At 39.1% G+C, this 26,866-nt stretch overlaps 1 protein-coding gene across 4 annotated transcripts in view; it reads right to left on the reverse strand.

Moving 5' to 3' along the window:
- The window catches only part of NFAT5 (nuclear factor of activated T cells 5), a 131,171-nt gene extending 104,882 nt beyond the window's left edge, over nt 1–26,289 (reverse strand). For 2 of the 4 annotated variants that reach the window (XM_055297765.2, XM_055297764.2), the window contains exons 1-2: nt 25,849–26,271; nt 23,752–23,805 (exon numbers count right to left, since the gene is read on the reverse strand). In XM_055297765.2, coding sequence (XP_055153740.1) covers nt 23,752–23,805; nt 25,849–25,921 — 127 coding nt within the window. In that variant the 5' untranslated portion in view covers nt 25,922–26,271. Of the gene's footprint in view, nt 1–23,751; nt 23,806–25,848 lie in introns of all 4 variants that reach the window. The other 2 variants (XM_055297766.2, XM_063611551.1) reach the window with 2 other exon arrangements.
- Nucleotides 26,290–26,866: the final 577 nt, after the last annotated feature.

A 26,866-nucleotide genomic window follows, 5' to 3' on the forward strand; every position in this document is an offset into this window, starting at 1 on the left:
GGAAAACTCTTTCTACATATATCTCCATTGCTTACTCCTTCGATTCCTTTAGATGTCTGTTCAAATGAGGCTCAAAAATCACTATGATCATGCTCTACAAAATAGTGCCCCCACCATTTTCTTATCCCTCCTAACTTTGCTTTATTTTTTTCACTCCCAACATTTTTTTTGTTCTTTTTGAGACTGACTCTCGCTCTGTCACCCAGGCTGGAGTGCGGTGGCGCAATCTGGGCTCACTGCAACATTCGCCTCCTGGGTTCAAGCAATTCTCCTGCCTCAGCCTCCCGAGCAGCTGGGATTACAGGCATGCGCCATGCCCGGCTAATTATTGTATTTTTAGTAGAGACAGGGTTTCACCATATTGCCCAGGCTGGTCTCAAACTCTTGACCTCAGGTGATCCTCCCTCCTCGGCTTCCCAAAGTGCTGGGATTGCAGGTGTGAGCCACTGCGCCTGGCCAACTCCCAACATTTTTTGAGATATAATTCACATAACATAAAGTTCCACTCTTTTAAAGTGCATGATTCAGTGGTTTTTAGTATAGGCCCAAAGTTATGTAGGCATTACTACTACCTGATTCCAGAACACTTTCATCACCTCAGAAAAGAAAAGCTATCCCCATTAGCAGTCATTCTCCAACCCCCATTCCATTCCTTGAATCCCTGGCAATCACTAATTTACTTTCTGTTTCTATGGACTTGCCAATCCCATACCCTGAATACCCTGACTTTTTTTTTTTTTTTTTTTTTTTTTTTTTTTTTTTTTTTTTTTTTTTTGAGACAGAGTCTCACTCTGTCCCCCAGAGCCCAGACTGGAGTACAGTGGCGCCATTTCGGCTCACTGCAACCTCCACCTCCCAGGTTCAAGTGATTCTCCTGCCTCAGCCTCCTGAGTAGCTGGAATTACAGGCACACACCATCGCGCCTGGCTAATTTTTGTATTTTTAGTAGAGACGGGGTTTCATCATGTTGGCCAGGCTGATCTCGAAATCCTGACCTCAGGTGACCCACCCACCTCAGCCTCCCAAAGTGCTGGGATTACAGGCGTGAGCCATCGTGCCCGGCCTACCCTGACATTTTTATAATCATTTGTTTAATGTCTGTTTCCAACCACCAGAATATGAACTGGTGAAGAAAAGGACTTTATTTTCTTTACTTTTTGTAGCCCCAGCATATAGCTTAGTGTTGCATAGCAGGTGTTCAATATTCCCATAAGCATCTCAATTTCAACATATCCCAAACTGAACTTATTATCTTCTACTGTTTATTTTTATCATGAAACAATTATTTTACTATGTTGATATGGTGTGCCCGTCTTCCCTATTAACAGTGGTGAGTTTCTTTATACTTCAAGCACTGGGCATAAAATATATATTGAATAAATGGCCACTTTCCCAAATATCTTTTTTTTGTTTTGTTTTAAAGAGACAGTGTCTCGCTCTGTCACCCAGGCTGGAGTGCAGTGGTGCAATCATGGCTCACTGCAGCCTCAACCTCCTGGCCTCAAGTGATCCACCTACTTCAGGCTCCTGAGTAGCCGTGACTGCAGGCACACACCACGCCAGGCTAATTTTTTATTTATAGACAGGGTCTCGTTATGTTGCATAAGGCTGTTCTCAATCTCCTGGGCTCAAGCTATCCTCCCACCTTGGGCTTCCAAAGTGCTGGAATTACAGGTGTGAGCCACCATGCCCAAATATCTTAATATTCAGTGTATCAATGACAAGCTTACATGTAAAAATTAAACCAATAACTAAATACCATAGCAACAAGTCATAATTTACACTCCTTCATATCCACTTTATCCCTTGCTTTTCCCTAACATCTTCTTCTCTAGACAACAGAGTTACTAAGGCCTAGCAAGGGTAATCCTCACAGGCTCACGTCTGTAATCTCAGCACTTTGGGAGGCCGAGGCAGGTGGATCACGAGGTTAGGAGATTGAGACCATCCTGGCTAACATGGTGAAACCCCGTCTCTACTAAAAAAAAAAAAATACAAAAAATTAGCCAGGCTTAGTGGTGAGCACCTGTAGTCCTGGCTACTCAGGAGGCTGAGGCAGGAGAATGGCGTGAACCCAGGAGGCGGAGCTTGCAGTGAGCCGAGATCGCGCCACTGCACTCCAGCCTGGGTGACAGAGAGAGACTCTGTCTCAAAAAAAAAAAAAAAAGAAAAGAAAACATTAGGTCCAAGACCCACCCTAGAATTCTTTAGAGCAAAATTAACCTCAACAAGCCAGAGTAAAGAAATCACGCTAGGAATGACAGCAAAAGAATCTGATAGCCAAAACTGATCTCCAGAGTTCACCATGATGAACAGTGCACTGTGAACCTATTTTCAACTTTTAGGATAATGTGCCCTTTACTGTGCAAGGAAATCACAAGATATATATATATATATATATATATATATGCATATATATATATATATATGCATATATATATATGTGTGTGTGTGTGTATATATATGTGTGTGTATATATATATGTGTGTATATATATATATGTGTATAAAATATCACTTGTTGGCTAAAATATTTCTAACACATTTATTTAGCCTGTGATACCTGCAGTACTCTTTTTCTCTTCCCAGTTGTCACTAATTTAGGACCTTATCATATCCAGCTTTTGGTTTACCGAATCTTTCATAGCTACCTCCTTTCCCTCCTTTTCCCTCCCCTTCCCTCTTTCTCTAGCTCTATAATCCAGCCATACTGAATTTCTTTCAATTCTTCAATACACCAAGCTCTCATTTACCTCCAAAACTTCTAACATGGTATTCTCTCCTCTGCCTGGAACACTCTTCCTCCAACACAGCCCTTTAATCTTTACATGACTAATTTTTATGACTTCAGGACTGATTTTGATAGCAAGTTCACCTTCCATCAAAAGCCCTTCCTGATCCCCTGGCACACAGGGACTCCTCTTTATTTCCCATCTCATCAAACTATACTTTCCCTTTCAAAGTACCTAACATAGTGTTTTTAATTGATTATTTACTAGTCTGACTCTCAGACTATGAAGTAAGCTCAATTAGGGAAGAAATCACATTTATGTCTTTTATCATTATAGCTGAAAATACTCAGTAAATAAATTATCTTGGCTGCAGTTAGAGAAAAAAAAAATGGACTGAAGTCAGAATACTTTTTCTTTTTCTTTTCTTTTTTTTTTTTTTTTCTCACCGTGGTCTCGATCTCCTGACCTCGTGATCCGCCCGCCTTGGCCTCCCAAAGTGCTGGGATTACAAGTGTGAGCCACCGCACCCGGCCTTGAGGAAGTCTCTTAATCATCTGGGATGTTTGGGTTTTATTACCTATGAGAATATATACCTCTCAGATGTCAAAAAGATTAAATGAAATATACATCAAAGTGCTCTATAAAATTATGAGCAAAGTACAAGACTACTGTAATATCTACCTGCCCAGTCTCTTATAATCTAAATAATCCTGTTATCATAACATGTTAAGTCAGCCTACTAAAGTTACAAGTAACTTTTCTCAAAATGAAATCAACTTATCTGGTAAATACAGTAGTCCTCCTTTATCCAAGCTTTTGTTTTCCATGGTTTCAGTTACCCGTGGTCAATCAAGGTCAGAAAATATTAAATGAAAAATTCCAATTTAAATAACTTACACATTTTAAATACAACACCATTCTAAGTAGCATGATGAAATTTTCTGTTGACCTGCGAGTCTAGCTCCATCCCATCCAGGACATGAATCATCCCTTTATCCAGTGTATCCATGCTATACACACTATCTACCCTTTAGTCACTTAGTAACAATATGGATTATCAGATTAACTGTCAAAGTATCACAGTGTTTGTGTTCAAGTAACCCTTATTTTACTTAACAGTGGCCCCAAAGTGCTCAAAGAGTAGTGACATTTGGCAATTTGGATATGCCAAAGTGAAGCTTTAATGTGCTTCATTTAAGTGAAAAAGTGAAAATTCTTAATAAGGAAAGAAAAAATCGTATGCTGAGGCTGCTAAGATCTACGGTAAGAATGAGTCTTCTATCTGTAAAACTGTGAAAGAATGAAAAAGAAATTATTCATGCTAGTTTTGCTGCCACACCTCAAACAGCAAGTTACAGCCAGAGAAAGATAAGTACTTAGTTAAGATTTAAAAGGCATTAAATTTGTAGGTGAAAGACATGAAAAACATGGTTTACCAAATCTTTCATAGCTACCCCCTTTCCCTCCACTGACAGCAACATGTTGTACCAGAAACCCATGAGCCTAAAGGAAGATTTCAACAAGGGATCTCCTGAAATGACTGACAGAGATTCGGGAATACAGGAGGTCAACAGTAGCCTAATGCTGTGTCACAATGCCTACGTGATGCATCTCACTTAATATCATCACATTGGCACTGTATCATCTTACATCATGATAAGAAGGGTGAATACAGAACAGTAAGTTATTTTGAGAGACCACATTCACATAACTTTTATTATAGTATGTTGCTGTATTGTTCTATTTATTAATAGTTGTGATGGTTAATATTGAGTGTCAACTTGATTGAAGGATGCAAAGTATTGTTCCTGGGTGTATTTGTGAGGGTGTTGCCAAAGGAGATTAACATTTGAGTCAGTGGACTGGGAAAGGTAGACCTACCCTCAATCTGAGTGGGTACAATCTAATCAGCTGCCAGCACAGCCATAAAAAAAGCAGGCAGAAGAATGTGAAAAGACTAAACTGGCTTAGTCTCTCAGCCTACATCTCCCATGCTCGATGTTTCCTGCCCTCGAATGTTGGACTCCAAGTTCTTTAGCTTTGGGACTTGGACTGGCTTCCTTGCTCCTCAGCTTGCAGATGACGTATTGTGGGACCTCACCTTGTGATTGTGTGAGTCAATACTCCTTAATAAACTCCCCTATAGATATATACATTTATCCTATTAGTTCTGTCCCTCTAGAGAACCCTGACAATACAATAGTTATTATTATTAATCTCCTACTGTGCCTTATTTATAAACTTTATCACAGGTATGGATGTATAGGAAAAAACATAGTACAGTCACGTGCCACATATGTTTCAGTCAAGGATGGATCACATATATGACGGTGGTCTCATAAGACCATAATACAGAATATACAGAAACCTGCTATATGGCACTTAATACTGACATTGTAGATCAAGTAGGGAAAATGGATGATATTCAGCAATGGTGCTAGGACATTTGGTTTTCCATATAAAAGATACATAAAGACTTATAATTATAAATTATAATTAATATACAACACTGGTCCCATAAAATTATAATGCAGACGAAAAATTCCTATCTCCTAGTGATGTCATGCCATGTGTTACCTCGTCTGTTCAGATACACGAATGCTTACTATTGTGTTACAATTGTCTACAGTATTTAGTTCAGTAACATGTCGTACAGATTTGTAGCCTAGGAGCAACAGGCTAAATCATACAGCCTAGATATGTAGCAGGCTATACCACGTAAGTTTGTGTAAGTATACCCTATGAGGTATGCATTATCAAACTACCTAATGACGCGTTTCTCAGAACATACCCCCTCATTAAGTTACACACGACTGTATATATAGTGTTTGGTACTATGCTCAGTTTCGGGCATACACTAGAGGGTCTTAGGACATATTCCCCACCAATAAGGAAGGACTGTAGAAAAGTTCCAATTCCAGCTATGAGCAGTTTCAACTAACAAGCAGATTTTCCTGAACCTATTAAAGTAGTCAAGCACTAATAGGTTAATGAATAGGAGCCTGGAGTAAAATCACCCCATTAATAGATAGAGCTGAAAACAGGATCTGGAAAAAAATGGCTCTAATATGAAAATGGGTTAAAATACAAACCTTAATATTTAAAAATTCTGATAAGCTTATATTCTTATACTGCACAAAATGGCATGTTTTCTTCCAATAATAAACTCAAATTAAATTTACCGTATTTCCTCCTTCAATTTAATTTGCTTCCTTTTTATCTCCCCATTCTACACACCAAATAGTTTTCGGATCACATCCCTTTTACCTGTGTTCTCAAAATTAGTTTGTTAGAAATGTAACTAGGCCAGGCATGGTGGCTCCTGTCTGTAATCCCAGCATTTTGGGAGGCTGAGGCAGGAGGATCACTTGAGCCCAGAAGTTTGAGACAAGCCTGGGCAACCTAGGGAGACACTGCCTCCAGTTAAAAAAAAAAAAAAAAAAAAAAATTAGTTGGGCCTGGTGGTGCACACCTGTGGTCCCAGCAACTTGGAAGGCTGAGGTGGGAGCATTGCTTGAGCCTAGGAGGTGGAGGCTGCAGCCTGGGTGACAGAGTGAGACCCTGTCTTAAAATTAAAAAAAAAATTTTTTTAAGAAGAAGTAACTGTGCTACAATACCATAAGTAAAGTTATTCATTTGGCAGACACCACTTCATTTCAGTTTCCCTCCTTAGACATTTCACTATAACATCTAGAAAGACAAAGACAGAAACTCAGTAAAAGTCACAGTTTTAAAAGTTGACCAATCAAAATAAAATTGACTAATATCTGTTGGCTAATTTATGTATTCATAGTTAGTAAGAGTATGTATATATATATATTATATATATATATATATAATATTCAGAACACATAGGAAACCTAAAACTAGTTTATTCATTTTTGACACTAATGCAACTAATCTAACTAGAAACAATATGTACTTAAACCTGGGATTTTCATGATTCCTCACAAAGAAAAAAAAAAAATTCCCAATAGTTCCAGTTTTAAAAAGGATTAAATTCCTAAAGCACCCAGACAGGAAATAGATGTGAATCCACTCTTATATCCATGCCTCTGTGCTCAACTTCAAACTCCCAAGAATAAACCCTACTCTACTCTGAAAGTAACTTATTCCATTTAATGATCAAATGTATTATTTGCCTTTAAAGGATGTATCTAAATCCCTTAGTTCTACATTAAACAAGTACCAATATATTTTATGATTAATAAGTATTCTTATATTTTTAACTAGAATGCATTTTTCAGAAGCATGACTTGAGGGGCATAATCAAAAGATGAGAAAACTTATCAATTTCATAAGTATTAATGCCCCTTAAAGATTTAAGTTAGAAACATGAGGGAAAAAAACAGCTTCACTTTAATCTTAATTCCTGTAAAGCACACGTTTTAGTCAAGACTTGAGATCATAAGAATTTGAAATAATCACAAGCTTTTATTTACTTTTCTCCTCACAATCTGTTCCCATGTTCACAAGACTTTAGATACTATAATTTTTGAACAATAACAACAAAAAAATTAATGACAACTAAGTACCATGTATCATCCCTAAAAAGTAATTACCACCGAGCATGGTGGCTCACGCCTATAATCCCAGCACTCTGGAGACCAAGGCAGGTGGATCACTTGAGGTCATGAGTTCGAGACCAGCCTGGCCAACATGGTGAAACCCCGTCTCTACCAAAAATACAAAAATTATCCAGGCGTGGTGGTGGGCGCCTGTAATCCCAGCTACTTGGGAGGCTGAGGCAGGAAAATCGCTTGAACTCAGGAGGCAGAGGTTGCGGTAAGCCGAGATCATGCCACTGCACTCCAGCCTGGGTGACAGAGTGAGCCTCCTTCTCAAAAAAAAAAAAAAAGAAAAAGTAATTATCATTTTCCTTTTAAGGATTATTGGTAGGAGTTACCACTAAACCTAAAAGAGCCAATAAGTATCATGGAAAAAGAGAAAGAATAAAGCTTAAAGTGTTTATAGCTTTGGAAAGACTTTTTGTAATTTTTTTTAAAATCAAGACAGGGTCTCATTCTGTCACCCAGGCTGAAATGCAGTGGCACAATCACAGCTCACTGCAGCCTCAAACTCCTGGGCTGTGTAGGAAGGGGTCTTGCTATGTTGCTCACGCTGGTCTTGAACTCCTGGCCTTAAGTCAACTGCCTTGGCCCCATGAAGTGCTGAAATTACAGGTGTGAGCTACTGTGCCAAGTCAACTTTCAGTTTTTGAAAAATTTTTTGTTAAAAATATCTTGAACACCCAAAAAGAATTACTTATCCTGAAAAATCAACTTTTTTCTTCAAACAAAGATTCAACTTTTTTCTCAAAATATTCAGAGCAAGTTAGAGATTCATATTCAAACAATGTTTAAAGGCACTAGCATAATGTAAAAAATTGTTCATAGAAGCTTCACGATAACCTTGCTAGATAAAAAGGAAATGAGGATAAAAAGAGGAAAAGAAATAAAACTAGCAAAGTGTAAAACAGATATTTGATTATGTTTCCTAACTAGAAATTCTGTACTTTTCCCCGTACTAAACAGCTTCCTCCAAATTAATATGTATATTAATTATATTACAATTATATATTATATAATTATTATATAATTATAATAATGGAATAATGGAAGAATGAGATGGGAGGATCACTTGAGGCCAAGAATTCAAGATCAGCCTGGGCAACAGAGCAAGAACCCGTCCCTACAATTTTTTTTTTTTTTTTCAATTAGCTGGGCATGGTGTTTTGCACCTGTAAACACTGAGTAGTCCCAGCTACTCAGGAGGCTGAGGCAGGAGGATTGCTTTAGCCCAGGAGTTCAAGACTATAGTGATTCATGCTCATGCCACTGCACTCCAGCAGCCAGGATGACAGAATGAGACCCCATCCCTTAAAACAGAAAATTATAAATACAAGGGCTTTCCCAAATTTTGACAAACCTTTCTTCAAATTATTTCCATAATTTTATTAACACTTAAAAAACAATGATTAAAAAAGAATGGAATACTTATAAATTTTTTAAATAATCGTTGAAATAAAGATCTAAAAAAACATAAAAAGACATCCCATGTTCATGGACAAAAATATTTAATATTATTAAGATGGTAATACTCCTCAGATTAGCCTACAGATTCAACAGAATTCTTATTAAAATCACAGCTGACTTATTTGCAGAAATTGAGAAGCTGTTCCTAAAATTTACATAAAAATTCAAGAGACATTAAATAGCCAAAACAATCCTATAAAAGAAGAAAAAAAGTTGGAAGGCTCGCGCTTCCTAATTTCAAAACTTCTACAAAGCTACAGTAATTAAGACAATATGGTATTGATGCAGGATAGACATAGAGATAAATGGAATAGAACTGAGACTCCAGAAGAAAAAAACAAAAACAAGCCATACATCTATGCCCAATTAATTTTTGACAAGAGTGCCCAGACCATTCAATGGGGAAACAAGTCTTTTCAACAAATAGGGCTCAGGCAACTAGATATGCACATGCAAAACAATGAAGCTGTTAGGCTCTTACCTCACACAATATACAAATTTAGCTCAAAATGGATCAAATACCTAAATGTAAGACTAAGATCCTAAAGTTCTCAGAAAAAAACATAAGTATACCTCTGTGACCCTGGGCTAGGCAATAGTTTTTAAAATATGACACCAAAGCATGAGCAACAAAGAAAAAATAAATTGGCTTTTATCAAAATTAAAATATTTGTGCATCAAATGACACTACCAAGAATGTGAAGCCAACCCACAGAATGGGAGAAAGTTTTTGCAAATCAAGTATCTGATAAGAGACTTATATCCAGGATATATAAAGAACTCTTACAATTCAAGAATAAGACGACAACCCAATTTTATTTTATTTTATTTATTTGAGACAGAGTCTCACTCTGTTGCTCAGGCTGGAGTACAGGTGCACGATCTCAACTCACTGCAACATCCCCCTCCTAGGTTCAAACAATTCTCCTGCCTCAGCCTCCTGAGCAGCTGGGATTACAGGCATGCACCACCACACCCAGCTAATTTTTGTATTTTTAGTAGAGACGGGGTTTCACCATGTTGCCCAGCCTGGTCTTGAACTCCTGACCTCAAATGATCTGCCCTCCTCAGCCTCGCAAAGTGCTGGGATTACAGGCATGAGCCACTGCGCCCACCCGGCCTAATAACCCAATTTTAAAGCGAGAAAAATTAATAACAATGTATTACATTCTTGAAAATCACTAAGAAAATAGATTTTAAGTGTTCTCACCAAAAAAGTAAATGCATATATTAATAAGCTCAAATTAGCCAATGTATACATATTTCAAAACATGTTGTACATGATAAATATATAATTTTTAAGATTTTTTTCATCATAAAAAGTTCACAAAAGCCTTGAATAGGCATTTCTCCAAAGATATATTAATACTACTGTCTAGTAATCACATGAAAGGATGCTCAATATCATTAGTCATCAGAGAAATTTACTCAAAATCACAAGAAATACCAATTCATACCCACTAGGATGGCTTTATTAAAAAGACAGATAGGTACTGGCAAAAAAAAGTGAAAAAATCAGAACCCTCATACACTGCTGGTAAAAATGAAAAAATGGTACAGCCATCATGGAAAGCAGTTTGGCAGTTTCTTAAAAAGTTAAATATAGAGTTACCAAATGACCCAATAATTCCACTCCTATGTATAGACAGACCCAAGAGAAATGAAAGCCTCTGTCTATACAAAAACTTGTACATGAATGTTCACAGCAGCATTGTTCATGACAGTCAAAATGTGGAAATGACACAAATATCCATCAACTAATGAACAGATAAACAAAATGTGGTATATCCATAAAATGGAATACTATTCTGCAATAAAAAAGGAATGAATTACTGATGCATACTACAACATGGATGAACTTGAAAATATTATGCTAAGTCAAACAAGCCAGTCACTAAAGACCACATATTGTAGGATTCCTTTTACATGAAATGTCTAGAATCTGGTAAATCCATAGAGGCAGAAAGTTAACAAACGGTTGCCAGGACCTGAGGGAAGAGGCAAATGGAGAATGACTACTTACTGGGTAAGAGATTTCTTTGGTGGGGATGATAAAAATGTTCTAGAATGTGATAATGATGATGGTTGCACTACATTTGAATATACTAAAAACCACTGAATTGCACACTTTAAAATGGTTAAATGAGAAACTTTAGCTGGGCGCGGTAGCTCATGCCTGTAATCCCAGCACTTTGGGAGGCCAAGGCAGGCGGATCACTTGAGATCGGGAGTTTGAGACCACCCTGGTCAACATAACGAAACCCCACCTCTACTAAAAATACAAAAAATTAGCCTGGCGTGGTGGCACACTCCTGTAGTCCCAGCTACTCAGGTGGTGAGGCATGAGAATCACTTGAACCTGGGAGGTGGAGGTTGCAGTGAGCCAGGATCGCACCACTGCATTTCAGCCTAAGTGACAGAGTGAGACCTTGTCTCAAAAACAAAACAAACAAACAAAATGAACTTTGTTAACTGAATTTTTTCTCAATTTTTTTAAGAAATATAATGAGGACCCAGCTTTTAAGAATTTGGATTTCGGCCGGGCGTGGCAGCTCAGGCCTGTAATCCCAGCTCTTCGGGAGGCCAAGGTGGGCGGATCAAGAGGTCAGGAGATCCAGACCATCCTGGCTAACACGGTGAAACCTTGTCTCTACTAAAAACACAGAAAATTAGCCAGGCGTGGTGGTGGGCGCCCGTAGTCCCAGCTACTCGGGAGGCTGAGGCAGGAGAATGGCATGAACCCGGGAGGCAGAGCTTGCAGTGAGCTGAGATCATGCTACTGCGCTCCACCCTGGGCGACAGAGCGAGACTCCGTCTCAAAAAAAAAAAAAAGAATTTAAAAAAAGAATTTGGATTTCATCCTAAAGCCCGTGGATACTACTAAAGGATTATTTAAGCAAGTGATCAGTTTGGATTTGTATTTTAGGAAGATAAACCCTGTGCAACACAGTGCTATACATGCCTAAACTTTTTTTTTTTTTTTTTAGTTTCGCTCTTGTCGCCCAGGCTAGAGTGCACTGGCAAGATCTTGGCTCACCGCAACCTCCACCTCCTGGGTTCAAGCATTTCTCCTGTCTCAGCCTCCTGAGTAGCTGGGACTACAGGCACACGCCACCAAGCCCGGTTAATTTTTTTGTATTTTTTAGTAGAGACGCAGTTTCACTGTATTGCCCAGGCTGGTCTTGAACTCCTGACCTCAGGTGATCCACCCACCTTGGCCTCCCAAAGTCCTGGGATTACAGGCTGGAGCCACCATGCCCAGCCCTAAACTTTTAATATGTAATATAGTTACATTACATATTAAAAGTAATACATACATATTTAATATGTAATTACGTATTAAAATACATATTACATTAAAATACTTATTATTACATTAATATGTAATGTAATGTAAATTTAGCAACACTTGAGTTGTTCTGAAGCTTATGCTAATAAAATTCTGGTTTCTTGCTACATTCTAAGTATGTTTGCCAAGTAATTTTCCTCTGGATACATACTTTTATTTTGCTTATTTAAGAAGCACTCATATAGCACTTACTATGTGTCAAGCACTATGCCAAATGGTTTAGAAATACTAACTCATCTAATCCTTGTTACAGTTCTATAAATCTATTATTCCTATTTTACAAGAACAAACAGTCACAGAAAGGTTAAGTAACTTGCCTAAAAATCACACAGCCAGTTAGTAATGCATGTTTTTGAACTGGGTTTTTATTTACAACCCTGATAAATATGTGGGACTTTTGATCTGCCTATTATCATCTTTACCATTTTTAATTTCTAAAAATAGCACTTCTGTGCATCTGTTCTCAATTTAGTATGCACTATTTTTTTTCTGTGCAGAATTTATAGTGTTAATTCTATCCATCCTTGTGAAGTTTGGTTAAAAAATACTTTCAAGGAAGTGTTTTTTTAGTTTTTATTTACCATAGTTTACACTGTAAGCATGTTATTTGTATTTACTATAATACAGTGGTAATTTAGTTAATTTAATGACATTCTTTCAACTACTTAATTACCTAGTTTTTTTAAAAAAAGCAATAATCAGTTTTTTAAGGAATGAAGTAGTCATTTTATCCAAAGCATCTATAATTCAAATATTACATATAAATTCTCATCCTGTACCCAATATTATAGGCAAAAATTAACTAAGAAAATGAAAAGTTCTTTAAAAATAATTATAAAATTACATCTGTGTTTATTTTCTCATCCATTCACCCTACATTAGCCCAATATTCTAGAGAATATAATTTAATAACAGACACAAAAAAGAACAGGAAAAATGTCTTGGAGTTCACAGTAAAATTTTATTAAAACTTATGGCCAGGCACAGTGGCTCGTGCCTGCAATCCCAGTACTTTGGGAGGCTGAGACAGGCAGATCACAAGGTCAGGAGTTCCAGACCAGCCCGGCCAATATGGTGAAACCCCATCTCTACTAAAAATATAAAAAGTTAGCCAGGTGTGGTGGCGCAGGCCTGTAGTCCCAGCTACTTGGGAGGCTGAAGCAGGAGAATCACTTGAGCCTGGGAGGCGGAGCTTGCAGTGAGCTGAGATTGCGCCACTGCACTCCAGCCTGGGTGACAGAGCCAGACTCTGTCTCAAAAAAAAAAAAAAAAAATTATTCAGATGAAACTTTTATAGTGTTTCTAAAGTTCTTACAAATGTCAATTATCAAGGTGTTTATAAGTTGAATACTGACATTTGGGAAAATTAATTATTCATTCCATTTTACCGCAGTATTTTTTTTTCAAGTAAAATCTTTGTTTCAGTGTTTCAGAATGATAATCCAACAAGTTGCTACTTATAAACTGCAGAAAAGAAAAACATTAACAAATTCACAACTCCGTTGTAAAGGATAGCTATTCGTTGGCTTAAGTCTACATTTGGCTTATGGTCACTGCCATAAGACACACTTAAACACGTGTTTTATTGACTTAGATGACTATAATGAAAACTTTAGTGCAAACAAATAATTTGAGTTATATAATCAGTCTTCTACCAACAAATTTTAAGTGTTCTATTGCATTGCTAATAAAAGCATTTTAATGCCTAATGTCTCAAACTAGCTTTCAGAATACAGTATATATATGATTATGGGCACATCTGAATTTTACTCAAAATTAGTATTTATGATACATAGTTAAGCACAAGATAGTACTCACTTGTAAGGGACTAAAAACTCATATTCTGTTTTCACCTTTATGCTTAACTATAGAAACTATATATCAGAGTACAGTCGTCCCTTGGTATCTGTTGGAGATGGGTTGCAGGACTTCCCGCAAAATTTCCGGATGCTCAAGTCCCTAATATAAAATGGTTTTGTATTTGCATATAACCTATGCACATCCTCCTATATACTTTAAATCATCTCTAGATTACTTATACCTAATACAATGTAAGTGCTACATAAATAGCTGTTACACTGCATCATTTAGGGAATAACAAAAAGAAGTCTGTACATGTTCAGTACAGGTAAAAAAAAAAAATTTTTTTTTGAGACAGGGTTTCACTGTCACCCAGGCTGGAGGGCAGTGGCACCATCTCTGCTCACTGCATCCTCTACCTCCTGGGTTCAAGTGAACCTCAGCTTCCCAAAATAGCAAAATATCACTATTCATATAGCTTACATTAATACTATTTCTTCTGTTGCCCAGGCTGGAGTGCACTGGCAGAATATATATAGCCCATGTCCTTTATAGAAGTATAGAAATACACTCATTTTAAATGTTCCATGAGTTTTTTTAAAAGTATGTATGTTTGTATAACCACATGGTCAAGACAGAGAACATTTCAATCATTCGGTAAAGCTACTTTTGGTCCTTTGTAGTTAATCCTGCCCACTCCAGCCCCAGGCAACTACTGATCTGCTTTTTCTTACCATAGGTTTGTCTTTTAAAGAATTTCACATAAATGGGTCTATACAGTGCGTACTCTTTACGTTTTTGTTGTCGTTCAAGCACAACCTTCTAAAAGGGAACACAGTATTTTTAAAACTGGGTATAAAGGTATTAAATTTTTTGTTCTTTTATAGATTCCTATATTATTCCATAATATAGCCAACCATATATTTTTCATGTATATGTGCAAGTATAGATTACTTAGTCATAATAGTGCTGTTTATTCATTCACTCAAGATGAATTTACACATAGGTTCTGGCCCATGTTGCTTATAGCTTATTAGAAGAGACTAAACTACAGGGTGAGGGTTAACTTCTAAACTACAATTTACAATAGCAAACCTCCTTTATAGATGTTTGCTTTTCAGAAGAAGGGAAATAGAGAAAGGATACAAGATGCCATAGCAGAACAACAAAATGTATAGACTATTGTAAGAAAATGGATACATGGGGTGAAAGGGGCAGATTAAAAAAGACAAAGCAGAAAGAACCAAAGTAAATTAATAAAGGCTCTATGCAAAATACCACTATTCACATAGCTCACATTAGTACTATTTCTTCCGTTGCTCATCTCTTCTTGAATTTACTTTGTCTCTGAAACATACTAGCAGAAATAGGGAACAATGGCACCCAGCTTCCCTAAAACTACTGCCAAAGAAACCAAGAGCCCCATGGCACCTTCATTTCTAAAGTAATTATCCTTAGGTGGTGGATTCTGCTTAGCCTTCTCCTACTTTTCACTTCTGAGTCCCATCACCAGCCAGGACAGAGGTGTTTCTTGACCTCCTGGGCTCATGTGATCCTCTCACCTCAGCCTGCCTCCCAAGTAGCTGGGACTACAGGTGCGTAACACCATCCCTGGCTAATTTTTGTAGAAAAAATCGCTACGTTGCCCAGGCTGATCTCGAACTCCTGAGTTCAAGTGATCCACCCACCTCAGCCTCCCAAAGTGCTGGGATTACAGGTGTAAGCCACTGAGCTAGGCCAACATAGGTGTTCTGATCAGCCATCACTTCATCTAAATGTTAAAGACACTCACCAAAGCCAGGCAATGATTTGCTAGTTTTGAGTATTAAAATCTTCCCCAAAAGGGTCATAATCATATTTTTTATGAATTTTTGTATGTAGCTTATAAAATTTGTCTCATTACTTTATGGAAGCTGCTTAGCTAAAGAATCCTACACAAGCTATTCTTTTTATACCCTGAACAACGGTGTAATCTTATTAGGGCCCAAGTATAAGTATAAATGCCAATTTCGAACGTTCTTTTTTTTTTTTTTTTTTTTTGAGATGGAGTCTCACTCTGTCGCCCAGGCTGGAGTGCAGAGGCGCCATCTCGGCTCCCTGCAAGCTCCGCCTCCTGGGTTCAGGCCATTCTCCTGCCTCAGGGGACTACAGGTGCCTGCCCACCACACCCGGCTAACTTTTTTGTATTTTTTTAGTAGAGACAGGGTTTCACCGTGTTGGCCAGGATGATCTCGATCTCCTGACCTCGTGGTCTGCCCGCCTTGGCCTCCCAAAGTGCTGGGATTACAGCCGTGAGCCACCGCGCCCAGCCTCAAATGTTCTTACTGACTGTAAGACAGTCAGTATAATCTCACAGTTCTGGGGTAAAACTGGTGAAGTTCAAATTCCAGCCTCATCCATGAGATATGTGTCCTTGGGAAAATTAGTGGATCCCTCTGTACCTCAGTTTGCTCATTTATGAAACAGGGATACTGGTACTACATCGCAGGATTTTTCTAAGAATTAAATGTGAAAAATATATGTAAAATGCTGTTAAACATAAACTGCTTGACATATAAATTGCTCAAAAAAGGTTTTCAATTATTACTAACACTAAATTTATTCTTTTGACTAGCATGTCCTACAAAGATTGCTTCAGGTACAGTTTTTTTATTAAAACTAATTTTTTTCTTCTCTTGCTTTATTTATTTATTTATTTTATTATTATTATTTTTTAAGACAGGGTCTTGCTCTCTTGCCCAGGCTGGAATGCAGTGGCACGATCCCATGATCATGCAGGCTTACTGCAGCCTTGACTTCCTGGGCTCAGATGATCCTCCCACCTCAGCCTCCTGTAAAACTAATTTTATAAAGATAAGCATAATCAGCCGGGCCCAGTGGCTCACACCTATAATCCCAGGACTTTGGGAGGCTGACTCGGGCAGATCACCTGAGGTCAGGAGTTCAAGACCAGCCTGACCAGTAAGGTGAAACCCTGTCTCTACTAAAAACACAAAAATTAGCTGGACATGGTAGTGTGCACCTGTAGCCCCAGCTACTCAGGAGGCTTAGGCAGGAGAATTGCTTGAACCCAATAGACAGAGGTTGCAGTGAGCCAAGATCGCACCACTGCACTCTAGCCTAAGCGACAGAGAGACTCTGTCTCTAAATAAATAAATAAATAAATAAGCATAATCAACAACTTAGCTCACTATTAGAAACTTTTCTGTTCTTCTCTCATCTTCAAAACTAAATACCAAATTCAGTAAAAGACTAATCACAGTGTTTCCGGAATGAAAAAGAAGTGATAAACATTCATGGGTGGGAAGCAATAATGATCATCACCTATGTACCACATAAATATTAAAAATAAAAGAAAATGGGCCGGGCACGGTGGCTCATGCCTGTAATCCCAGCACTTTGGGAGGCTGAGGCAGGTAGATCACCCGAGCTCCGGAGTTCGAGACCATCCTGGACAACATGGTGAAACCCCATCTCTACTAAAAAAAATACAAAAAATTAGCTGGACATGGTGGTGCATGCCTGTAATCCCAGCTACTTGGGAGGCTCTGGTGGGAGAATTGCTTGAATCTGGGTGGCAGAGGTTGCAATAAGCCAAAATTGTGCCACTGCACTCCAGCCTGGGCAACAGAGCATGACCCCATTTCAAAAACCAAAAAAATAAAAAAGAGAAAAGTATATATTTTTCAAAAGCTATTAAGAACAAATAAAAGTAACTGAACTCTCATGTAACAAATGTTTAGTTCAAATCATTAAATATATATATCCTTTATTACAACATCAAGTTTATTTATTCTGAAAGCTAGATCCATTATCTGTAGTTAACTCATAAAGGAAATCTCTACCTTTTCACTCAAGTACATAATTATCATTGGTCTTATACTCTGTTAGTTTATTTAACCTTGACTTTTATTAACACAAAAGCAAACAGAAGACACAGGAACCTTCTTTGCGTAACTTGAAATAAAATCTTAGCAACAGCAAGAAAAGACAATAATATAAATTAATAAGCAACATTTCTATGGAAAAATGTCTTTTACCTCTCTAAAGTTAACAGGTCTATATCCTATGCCACTGAATAATCAGGTCTAACTGATCTCTCTGATTAATTTGATCTTTATTTTTTTCTAGTTACCTGTTACTCTTAATATAAAATATAATCTGAGGAGTCAACTTTTTCATATAAAAAGTGGCTGTTTTGGCCGGGCGCAGTGGCTCACACCTGTAATCCCAGCACTTTGGGGGGCCGAGGTAGGTGGATCACCTGAGGTCGCGAGTTTGAGACCAGCCTGACCAACATGGAGAAACCCTATCTCTAACAAAAATACAATATTAGCCAGGTGTGGTGGTGCGCACTTGTAATCCCAGCTACTTGGGAGGCTGAGGCAGGGGAATCACTTGAACCTGGAGGTGGAGGTTGCGGTGAGCTGAGATTGCACCATTGCACTCCGGCCTGGGCAACAAGAGTGAAACTCTATCTCAAAAAAAAAAAAAAAAGTGGCTGTTTTTTAAATATAATACTAATCACACTGGGAAATGCTTTTCTGTACTACCACTTTGAAATTTTAGGGGACTCCTGGAATAATTAGAGTCAAGAGCAAATTAAAATCAGGCCAAGAACCACTGGATTAGAATATGAATTTATATCCTTTTATGTTAAATAAGCAATAGAATTCCAGTATTGAGTGAAAATAACGAAAGCAGAGTTTAGGAAGGGACACAAAAACAGATGTTTCAGAAAGAGATGGATCTAAAGACAAGAAGCTGGGATGAACTAGGTATGACTTTTGACATGTTTGAACTTCATTATTTCCATAATACTTTTAGTTTACTAGACATGGATCCACAAAGATTATGAGATACTAAACAAGAAAAGAATTCAACAGATTATTTTTCATGTTAAATGTTTTCAAAAAATCCTTTCCAAAAAGGTATCTTTGTACATAAAATATTATAGGCATTTATTATCTAACTATGATACAACAAGGGCCCTAGGAAGAAATACAATTGAGAAATATTCTATAAAGTCAATAAAACATTGCTATTATGTTTAGGATTTTCCATTTTTGCACTATAAGGTATAATTCTGGATGGTACCATATCAAATAGATTAGCAGCAGTTAAAAAAAATCATAGTTTATTTTCTCTTAACTCATTGTCATATTTTACATTTTCTTTTAAAAATCTTCCGGTCTTATATGTTTAATTTAAACAAAGATTGTGACCGGATGCGGTGGCGCATGCCCATAATCCTAGCACTTTGGGAAGCCATGGAGGGTGGATCATGAGGTCAAGGGATCGAGACCATCCTGGCCAATATGGTGAAACCCTGTCTCTACTAAAAATATGAAAATTAGCTGGGTGTGGTGGCATGCGCCTGTAGTCCCAGCTACTCAGGAGGCTGAGGCAGGAGAATCACTTAAACCCAGGAGGCGGAGGTTGCAGTGAGCCGAGATCCTGCCACTGCACTCCAGCCTGGCAACAGAGTGAGACTCTGTATCAAAAATAAATAAATAAATAAATAAATAACAAAGATTGTATCAGATCAGCATTTAGCTCTTATTTAACCAGTTCTTTCATTTGATATATCATATAATCTCTTAACTCCATGCTTTTAAAATCATTAAAATTGTTCAATCTATTGTTTATATTTATCTATTTTTCCAATTTGTTTATATTCTTATTTTCCTGTTTTATCTATGATTTTTCTATAATCTTATATTTCTCTATTTCTAGAATGATTCATTCAGTTTCATTTCTTAGTTTTTCATTTGCCAAAATGAATAGTTTTCATTATAGAATGTATAACAAATGGTGCCTTTTCTCTGCAGCTGAATTTTTTTCCCAGGCACTTCAAAAAGGAACCCTAGCCTTCGAATTTGAACTTATTAATGGCAAACCATTTTATTTTAAAAATATATATAAACCATGTTCTTTAAAGAAGGAAAATACAAAAATAGAATTGAAAAATAAAAAATCTGTGATGTATACTTTTGTTCAGGATTTTTGTAATACAAGTTACTTTGAATATAATTGTAACAGCATAATTTTTATTTACTTATTTTATTAAGAGTGTCACATGTTAATTATGGGGTTACCAGAAACATCATTTAAGGGCCATGTATTATAACATTAATTAATTAGCCAGGACCCTGTTCCCATTGTCAGGCAATCATCGCATTAAATTTAAAAAGTGGTTGCAAGAAAGACTAGCACTGTTTTGATAGGAAGGTTAAATGCAAACTCAGTTGAATAGTAGGCATTTTGAATCTACTTCTAAAGTTTAATAATACCCAAGTGCAGGCCGGGCACAGTGGCTCACGCCTGTAATCCCAGCACTGTGGGAGGCCGAGGCGGGCGGATCACGAGGTCAGGAGATCGAGACCATTCTGGCTAACACGATGAAACCCTGTCTCTACTAAAAAATACAAAAAAAATTAGCCGGGCATGGTGGCAGTCGCCTGTAGTCCCAGCTACTCAGGAGGCTGAGGCAGGAGAATGGTGTTAACCTGGGAGGTGGAGCTTTCAGTGAGTTGAGATCATGCCACTGCACTCCAACCTGGGCGACAGAACGAAGACTCCATCTCAAAAAAAAATAATAATAATAAATAATAATAATAATAATACCCAAGTGCAGGTTTTCCAACCTTGTTTCCCAAAAAAAAAAAAAAAATTTAAATTTGGAAAACGTACGTTCTATAAAAAAATTAACAAATTATATCACATCAATTACTTAAATTCCCCTCACTCTGGGCCAAGTTTTTAAATACTATTAATAGATGAAAATCTAGACTACTGATGTAAAACATACATACATAAATATTACTAGACAGAACTTGATAGTATATACCATTAGGAGTTAGTACAGCACAGTAGTCAAGAGGCTAGGCTAGGCTAAAGTGAGACCACCTGGGTTGGAATCCTGGACCTACAATTTACTAGCTTGTGACTCTGGGTGAGTTATTGAAGCTCCCTATGCCTTCAATTGCTCATCTCTAAAGTGGGATAATAATAACCATCTCAAAGGGTAGTCAGGAGAATTCACTGAGTTCTTATTTTGTTTGTTTTTTTTTTTTTTTTTTGAGACAGAGTCTCACTGTCACCCAGGCTGGAGTTCAGCGGAGTAATCTCGGCTCACCACAACCTCCGTCTCCCAGGTTCAAGGGATTCTCCTGCCTCAGCATCCCGAGTAGTTGGTATTACAGGTGTGTGCCATCATGCCTGGCTAATTTTTTTTTTTTTTTTTTTTTTTTTTTTTTAGTAGAGATGGGGTTTCACTGTGTTAGCCAGGCTGGTCTCAAACTCCTGACCTCAAGTGATCTGCCCGCCTCAGGAGTTCTTATTTGTAAAGTTCTTGGCACACAGTAAGCACTCTATAGCTAGCATTTAGTTATTTAAAATTGTTTAACTTTAGCTAACATTTACTGAGCACTTAGTATGTGCTAAATTAAATGCTTTATATGAATTTGCCTCAAATAATCTTCATAAAAACCTAGGATGAGGCACTATTATTGCTCCCATTTAAAGATGAGAAAATTGAAGCAAAAAAGATTAAATTATTAGGCTAAGTCCATACAAGTAAATGTCAGAGCAACAGTATGAACTCCAATCTAGCAGCATGGCCTACAATTTCAACACAGGTTATAGGATACACTATATACTAGAAGCAGTAGCCTCCTGCAGCACTCTATCTTGAAAAGAGGGCAGGAGAGTCACAAGAGACTTTGCTGAAATAAACTAGAATATTCCAAGAAATAGTTCATAAACTATACAGAGTAATTAAAATTAATATAATAATTATATTAATATTATATTAATAATTAATAATTAATATAATAAGTCACTATAATACAGAAATACTTATGTATGAAGTGACACGATGTTTGATATTTGTTTTAAAATAATCCAGCTTGAGAGAGAAGAAGGGATAAAAGAAGCAAGATTAGATAATGGTTAAACTGTGGTGATGGGTACATGGGGGTTATTTTATTCTCTCTACTTTTATATATTCTTTAAAATGCCAATAATAAAAAAGAAATAGCAACAAGGTGGCACAGATTAGACACTTCATTACAGAAGCAAACAACTTTTTTAAGACACCCTGTCTCAAAAAATTTTAAAGGATATGACATAATTGATACTTATACATTTTATATTTTATATATGATTTCTAAAAGGGTAGGCTTACTTTAAATGAGAATCCTGTTAACTAAAATGAAAAATTAACGAAAGTATTTAGGCATAAACATGTAAATAAACATGCTAAATGGTTGTCCGTATTTCCATCAGCTCACTAAAAATATTTGTTTAAATAATTAACATTCATTTTTTTCTTCATGTCTTTCTCCTCCCTGATCATCTCTGTGATTATGACACTCTATGGTTTGTTGCCCAGGAAATGAGATGGGTTTGTACAGACAAATATGTCTCTACAACATGGTCACAAATTGAATATGAATAAAAACGAGAAATCTGCTTCACTAAGAAACACTGCTAAAAATTTCAATTGTAGTTTTAAAAATACTTGATTTTCACACTAATATATATCTATAGGCTTCTTATATGTACAAAACAAATATAACCAATTATTTGAGAACATTTTATATGCTCTAAATTATACTGTTAAAAAAATTTAGCTGATACTAAAGGAAAAAACTAACATTTATTAAGCTAGACGCTATACTAGGCAATTTAATACACATTGGTTCACTAAATTTAAGAGACAGCTACATTTTAACAGGAAGAATATTAAAGTTTAGAAAGGTAAAATCACTTGCCCAAAGTCACAGAACTAATAAGTAGCTAAGTTGGTATTCAAATTTAAGCTCAACTACAAAACCCACTCTCCCCCCACTATCCCAGACTACCTCCAAGGGAGGCAAAAATCTTCTCAAGTCAAACTTAAATATTTAGGGCCTTTTTAAAATGTTTGTTACTGGTTACATGTGTATTTCACGGTGGCCGCTTGGCTTTGGATAAAGAGCACTAACTGAAACACAGAAAGTATTATTTCTTCTACTGTGGGTCTTTTTTTTCTTTCTTTTTTTTTTTTATTTTTTGGTTTCTTAATTTCAGCCTTAGTTTCTCTTCTCTACAATGGGGAAATTAGTATCTTTGCTGTCCAATTCCAGAATTATAAAGATTTAAAGATGATATATGTGAAATCACTTCAAAATCTACAAAAACACAGAATATTTTATGTCTTAAAATGTTAAAACACGCACACACAAAGCCAAAAGTTTTCTAAAGTAAGTGTAAGCTGTTTAAACTAATCTACAGACTCTATTAACATTTCCAGAACTTCCTAAAACCCTTTCTTCTAAGCATAGCTCAATCATCATCGCTATTACTTGGCTTTCCTTACCCTTAAGTATAATGCAATAATAATGGCATCAATGCTTTTGCAATAAATAATTAACATTATCATTTTGAAATGCTCAGCATATAAATGTTCCAAATTCTGAATTTTCAAACTAATTATGTGTTTGGTGTCACTCTTTTATATTCATGCTAATGTTTGGGCCTTTTCACATTCTATTTTGTGTATAAAAAGCTAAAATGAAGGTCTGGAATTCTAAAGTAGAACACTCAACACATAATTTAAAATGATTTTTTTTTCAATGTTTCTCAAAGCAGATAGAACAGCCAACAAGCACATCAAACGCAGCAACAAAACCCATTGAAACATTCAGCTGCTCTAAAAGAAGGATCAGACTCTTTAGGAGAAAACTACATTGTGTGAGTTTGCAAAGTTTCATACTTTCCCATTTAAACTCCATTTCAGAGAAAGCCTTTGCATACTAACACAATCTGCTTTAAAATGGTACTTTGCTGACCTTCCAATAGTCCAGCTCTATGAAAATTCTGTGATGGGTGTAACTTCAGAGAATCTGAAAAACACAAAAAGCATTAGGTACTTTTTATGCTGAATGAGGAAAAAAATGCCAAGGATAGCATACATCTCTTATATAACTGCAATGTGTGTGTATATATATATATATTTTGAGATGGAGTTTCGTTCTTGTTGCCCAGGCTGGAGTGCAATGGTGCGATCTCGGCTCACCGCAACCTCCGCCTCCTGGATTCAAGCGGTTCTCCTGCCTCAGCCTCCCGAGTAGCTGGGATTACAGGCATGCACCACCACGCCCGGCTAATTTTGTATTTTTAGTAGTGACGGGGTGATGGGGTTTCTCCAAGTTGGTCAGGCTGGTCTGGAACTCCCGACCTCAGGTGATCCAACCGCCTTGGCCTCCCAAAGTACTGGGAATACAGGCATGAGCCACCGAGCCCGGCCAAGTGCAATGTATTTTTAAGCGCTAAAGCCCATAATTGTGAATATATTCCCGGCAAAAGAGGCTGAATTGTCTCTACGTTTGTCTCGAAGCTAAACTTAGATTTTCATAAAGTATATGTTTCATGGAAAATTATCTGATGATTACTCCCCAAATGGTGTTAATGTCTTGGCTATTTTTAGCACTCAATTCTAACACATTAGCCCTGCTCTAAGAATCATCTCTTGATATGTCTTTTTTTTTTTTTTGACATTCAAAACTACAATATTTCTAAAGTACTTCAGGTAATGTTGCCCGAAAAACATCCTACAGGATGGTGGCTGCCAAGTAAAGTCATTGGAGCAACAGACAGTGGCTACAGTTGCTAAGTAGGACTCTGTGTACAAAATCAATGGTCAGTCTGTAAAGTCCAGTACCTTTCAGAGTAAACCATCTCACTCTGATTCACTTAAACAATTTAGATACACTAGTATGAAGGTGAAGTCCCTTTTTTGGAGGGGGTGGAATTAGCAAACAGATGGATACATCAAACCAAAAGCAGAAGAAACACCTACATTTTTTTTTATATACGGTGAAATGAATAGTTAACAACCCGGTTATGTCTTTTGCCCCCTCCCGGTGGTTTAAAAAGCGGTAAAGAGCGCAGTGGGAATATTTTGGTTTTGATGCCCCTTGCACAGGGAACCTGTTCTGACACATTCTTGTGGTGTCCAGTATAGGAATTTCACCTGAGTAGGGATCAGCTCCAGTGCTAATATTTCAGATGCTGGGAATCCCCTGCAGGCCTTGGCCAAAAGAGTTCTTAAATGAAAAGTCTCTGTCCTGAGCTCCCTCCCTGCAACCAGCCCTTGAATGGAAAAGCAGAGAAAATTCTCAAAGGACAGCGTCTGTGCCTGGGCTGGTCCTCCTGGGAGAGGAGAGGAATAAAACCAATCCAGAGAGGGCACCCCCATCTTTGCAAAGGAGAAGGGAGAAGTAATTAGAATGCCACGGAGGTGGGAAGAGAAAAAAAAAAAAAAGAAAGAAAGAAAATTCGGGCCCTTTCCAACAAGAAGATGACGAGGAAAGGAAGAACGCCTGGTCGAGGGGGGCTGTCCCAACATGGGGAGGGAGTGGACTAGGCCGGAGGGAGAGGGGGTGGAACGACGGCGCACAAACAAGCTGGAAGGGGAGGAAAATGGTGACCCTGCACCCAGAACCGGCTCCAGGCCACGCCGCCCGCTTGGGGGCAACTTTGCTGGGGAGGAGGGTCCCGGTAAAAGAAGACGCGGCGCCCCGATCGCGGTGGCCCCAGCGCGGGGCCCAGTCTGGGGCCATCCCCGAGCCCGGGAGGCCGGGGCCGGCGGCTCGCGGAGCCTGGCGGGGCCGGACGGGCTGAGAGCGGCTAGGAGCGACTGGTGCCGCAGAGCCCCGGGGGCCGACGGAATCTGGGCCCCGAGCGGCCGGCGGCTCCGCGGGGGAGGGGCCGCCACTGCTCCGCCCGCCCCCTCCACCGTCACCCTGACCCTTTCGGCCTCTGCCCGCTCCGGCCAGATAAGCCATGGGGGTCGCGGCTCAGCCGCCCCCGGCCCCGACAGGGACCCCTCGCCTCCCCTGGCCCTGTCTCCCCGCCCCCACGCCCCACCCCCCAGCCTGACTCACCTCGCGAGTACAGGGACTTGGGCGATTCCAGGTCTAGGTCCGCGCTGAGCAATGAGATGAAGTCCGAGGGCATCGCAGCTCGACCCAGCCCGGCCCGTGGGCAGCGGGAGGGGGGGAGCGGCGGTGGCGGCGGCACCTCCTCTCCGGGACCGCGGGCACCGAACCGGGGGCGGCGACGCGAGGGCGGCTGCCGCTGCCTCCTCCTCGAGGGTAGTGACTTCCACCGGGCCGAGGACCGACGAAACGATGGCGAGGTGGAGGGGGAACTCCACGGGGACTGATTCTCGGTGGCCAGGAGAGGGGTTCAGGACGGGGAAGGGGAAGGGGGAGAGGCAAAGGGTCCGTTTCGTGTTTCTCCTCAGCGAAAACTGACGGTCGCCGCCACCGCCGCCGCCGCTGACAGGAATCTGAGCCCCGCCCCTCGTGGGGCACAGCGCAGGCGCGGAGGGGGGTGCCCGAGAGCGCGGAAGAGCCGCGGCGGCCCCCAGAGGGCGGGGAGGCGCGCCAGGGAACAGCAGCAACAAGGGCCTCGCTTCCTGCCGCCGCGGCCCGGGCTGCTGTTCCTGAGCCGGGAAAGGGCCCCGCTGCCAGAGTGGGAGGGAGGGAGGCTGGGAGGTGGCCGCGCGCTGGGGCCCCGGGGAGGGAAAAGGTATTTGCAACGACCTGGTGGCGGCGAGCCTGAGGCGGCCGGCCCCTGAGCCGAGCTGAGCGCAGGAGACAGAGCCGGGAGAAGAGAGGGGTCTGCGCGAGCCGGGGACGGACCCCGGAGACCGGCGGCGGACGGGCCTGGCTGGCCCGGGGTCTCGCAGGGGACCGGAGTGTCATCGCCTGGACAGCCACCAACCCTTTGGGGTTTGCATAGCAGTGTCTACAAAGGGACTGTCAAACCCATTTCTTAATTAGGAAATGGCAAACCGTATCCCAAAAACCTCGAGTTATTGATTTTTAATTAAAGTACTTTCTCCCTTAACACTCCCCTCCTATCTTTGGAGGCTGAAATTTTTTTAAAGAAGCGATC

This window comes from Symphalangus syndactylus, chromosome 11 (assembly GCF_028878055.3).
Source record: "Symphalangus syndactylus isolate Jambi chromosome 11, NHGRI_mSymSyn1-v2.1_pri, whole genome shotgun sequence".
Lineage (NCBI taxonomy): Eukaryota > Metazoa > Chordata > Mammalia > Primates > Hylobatidae > Symphalangus > Symphalangus syndactylus.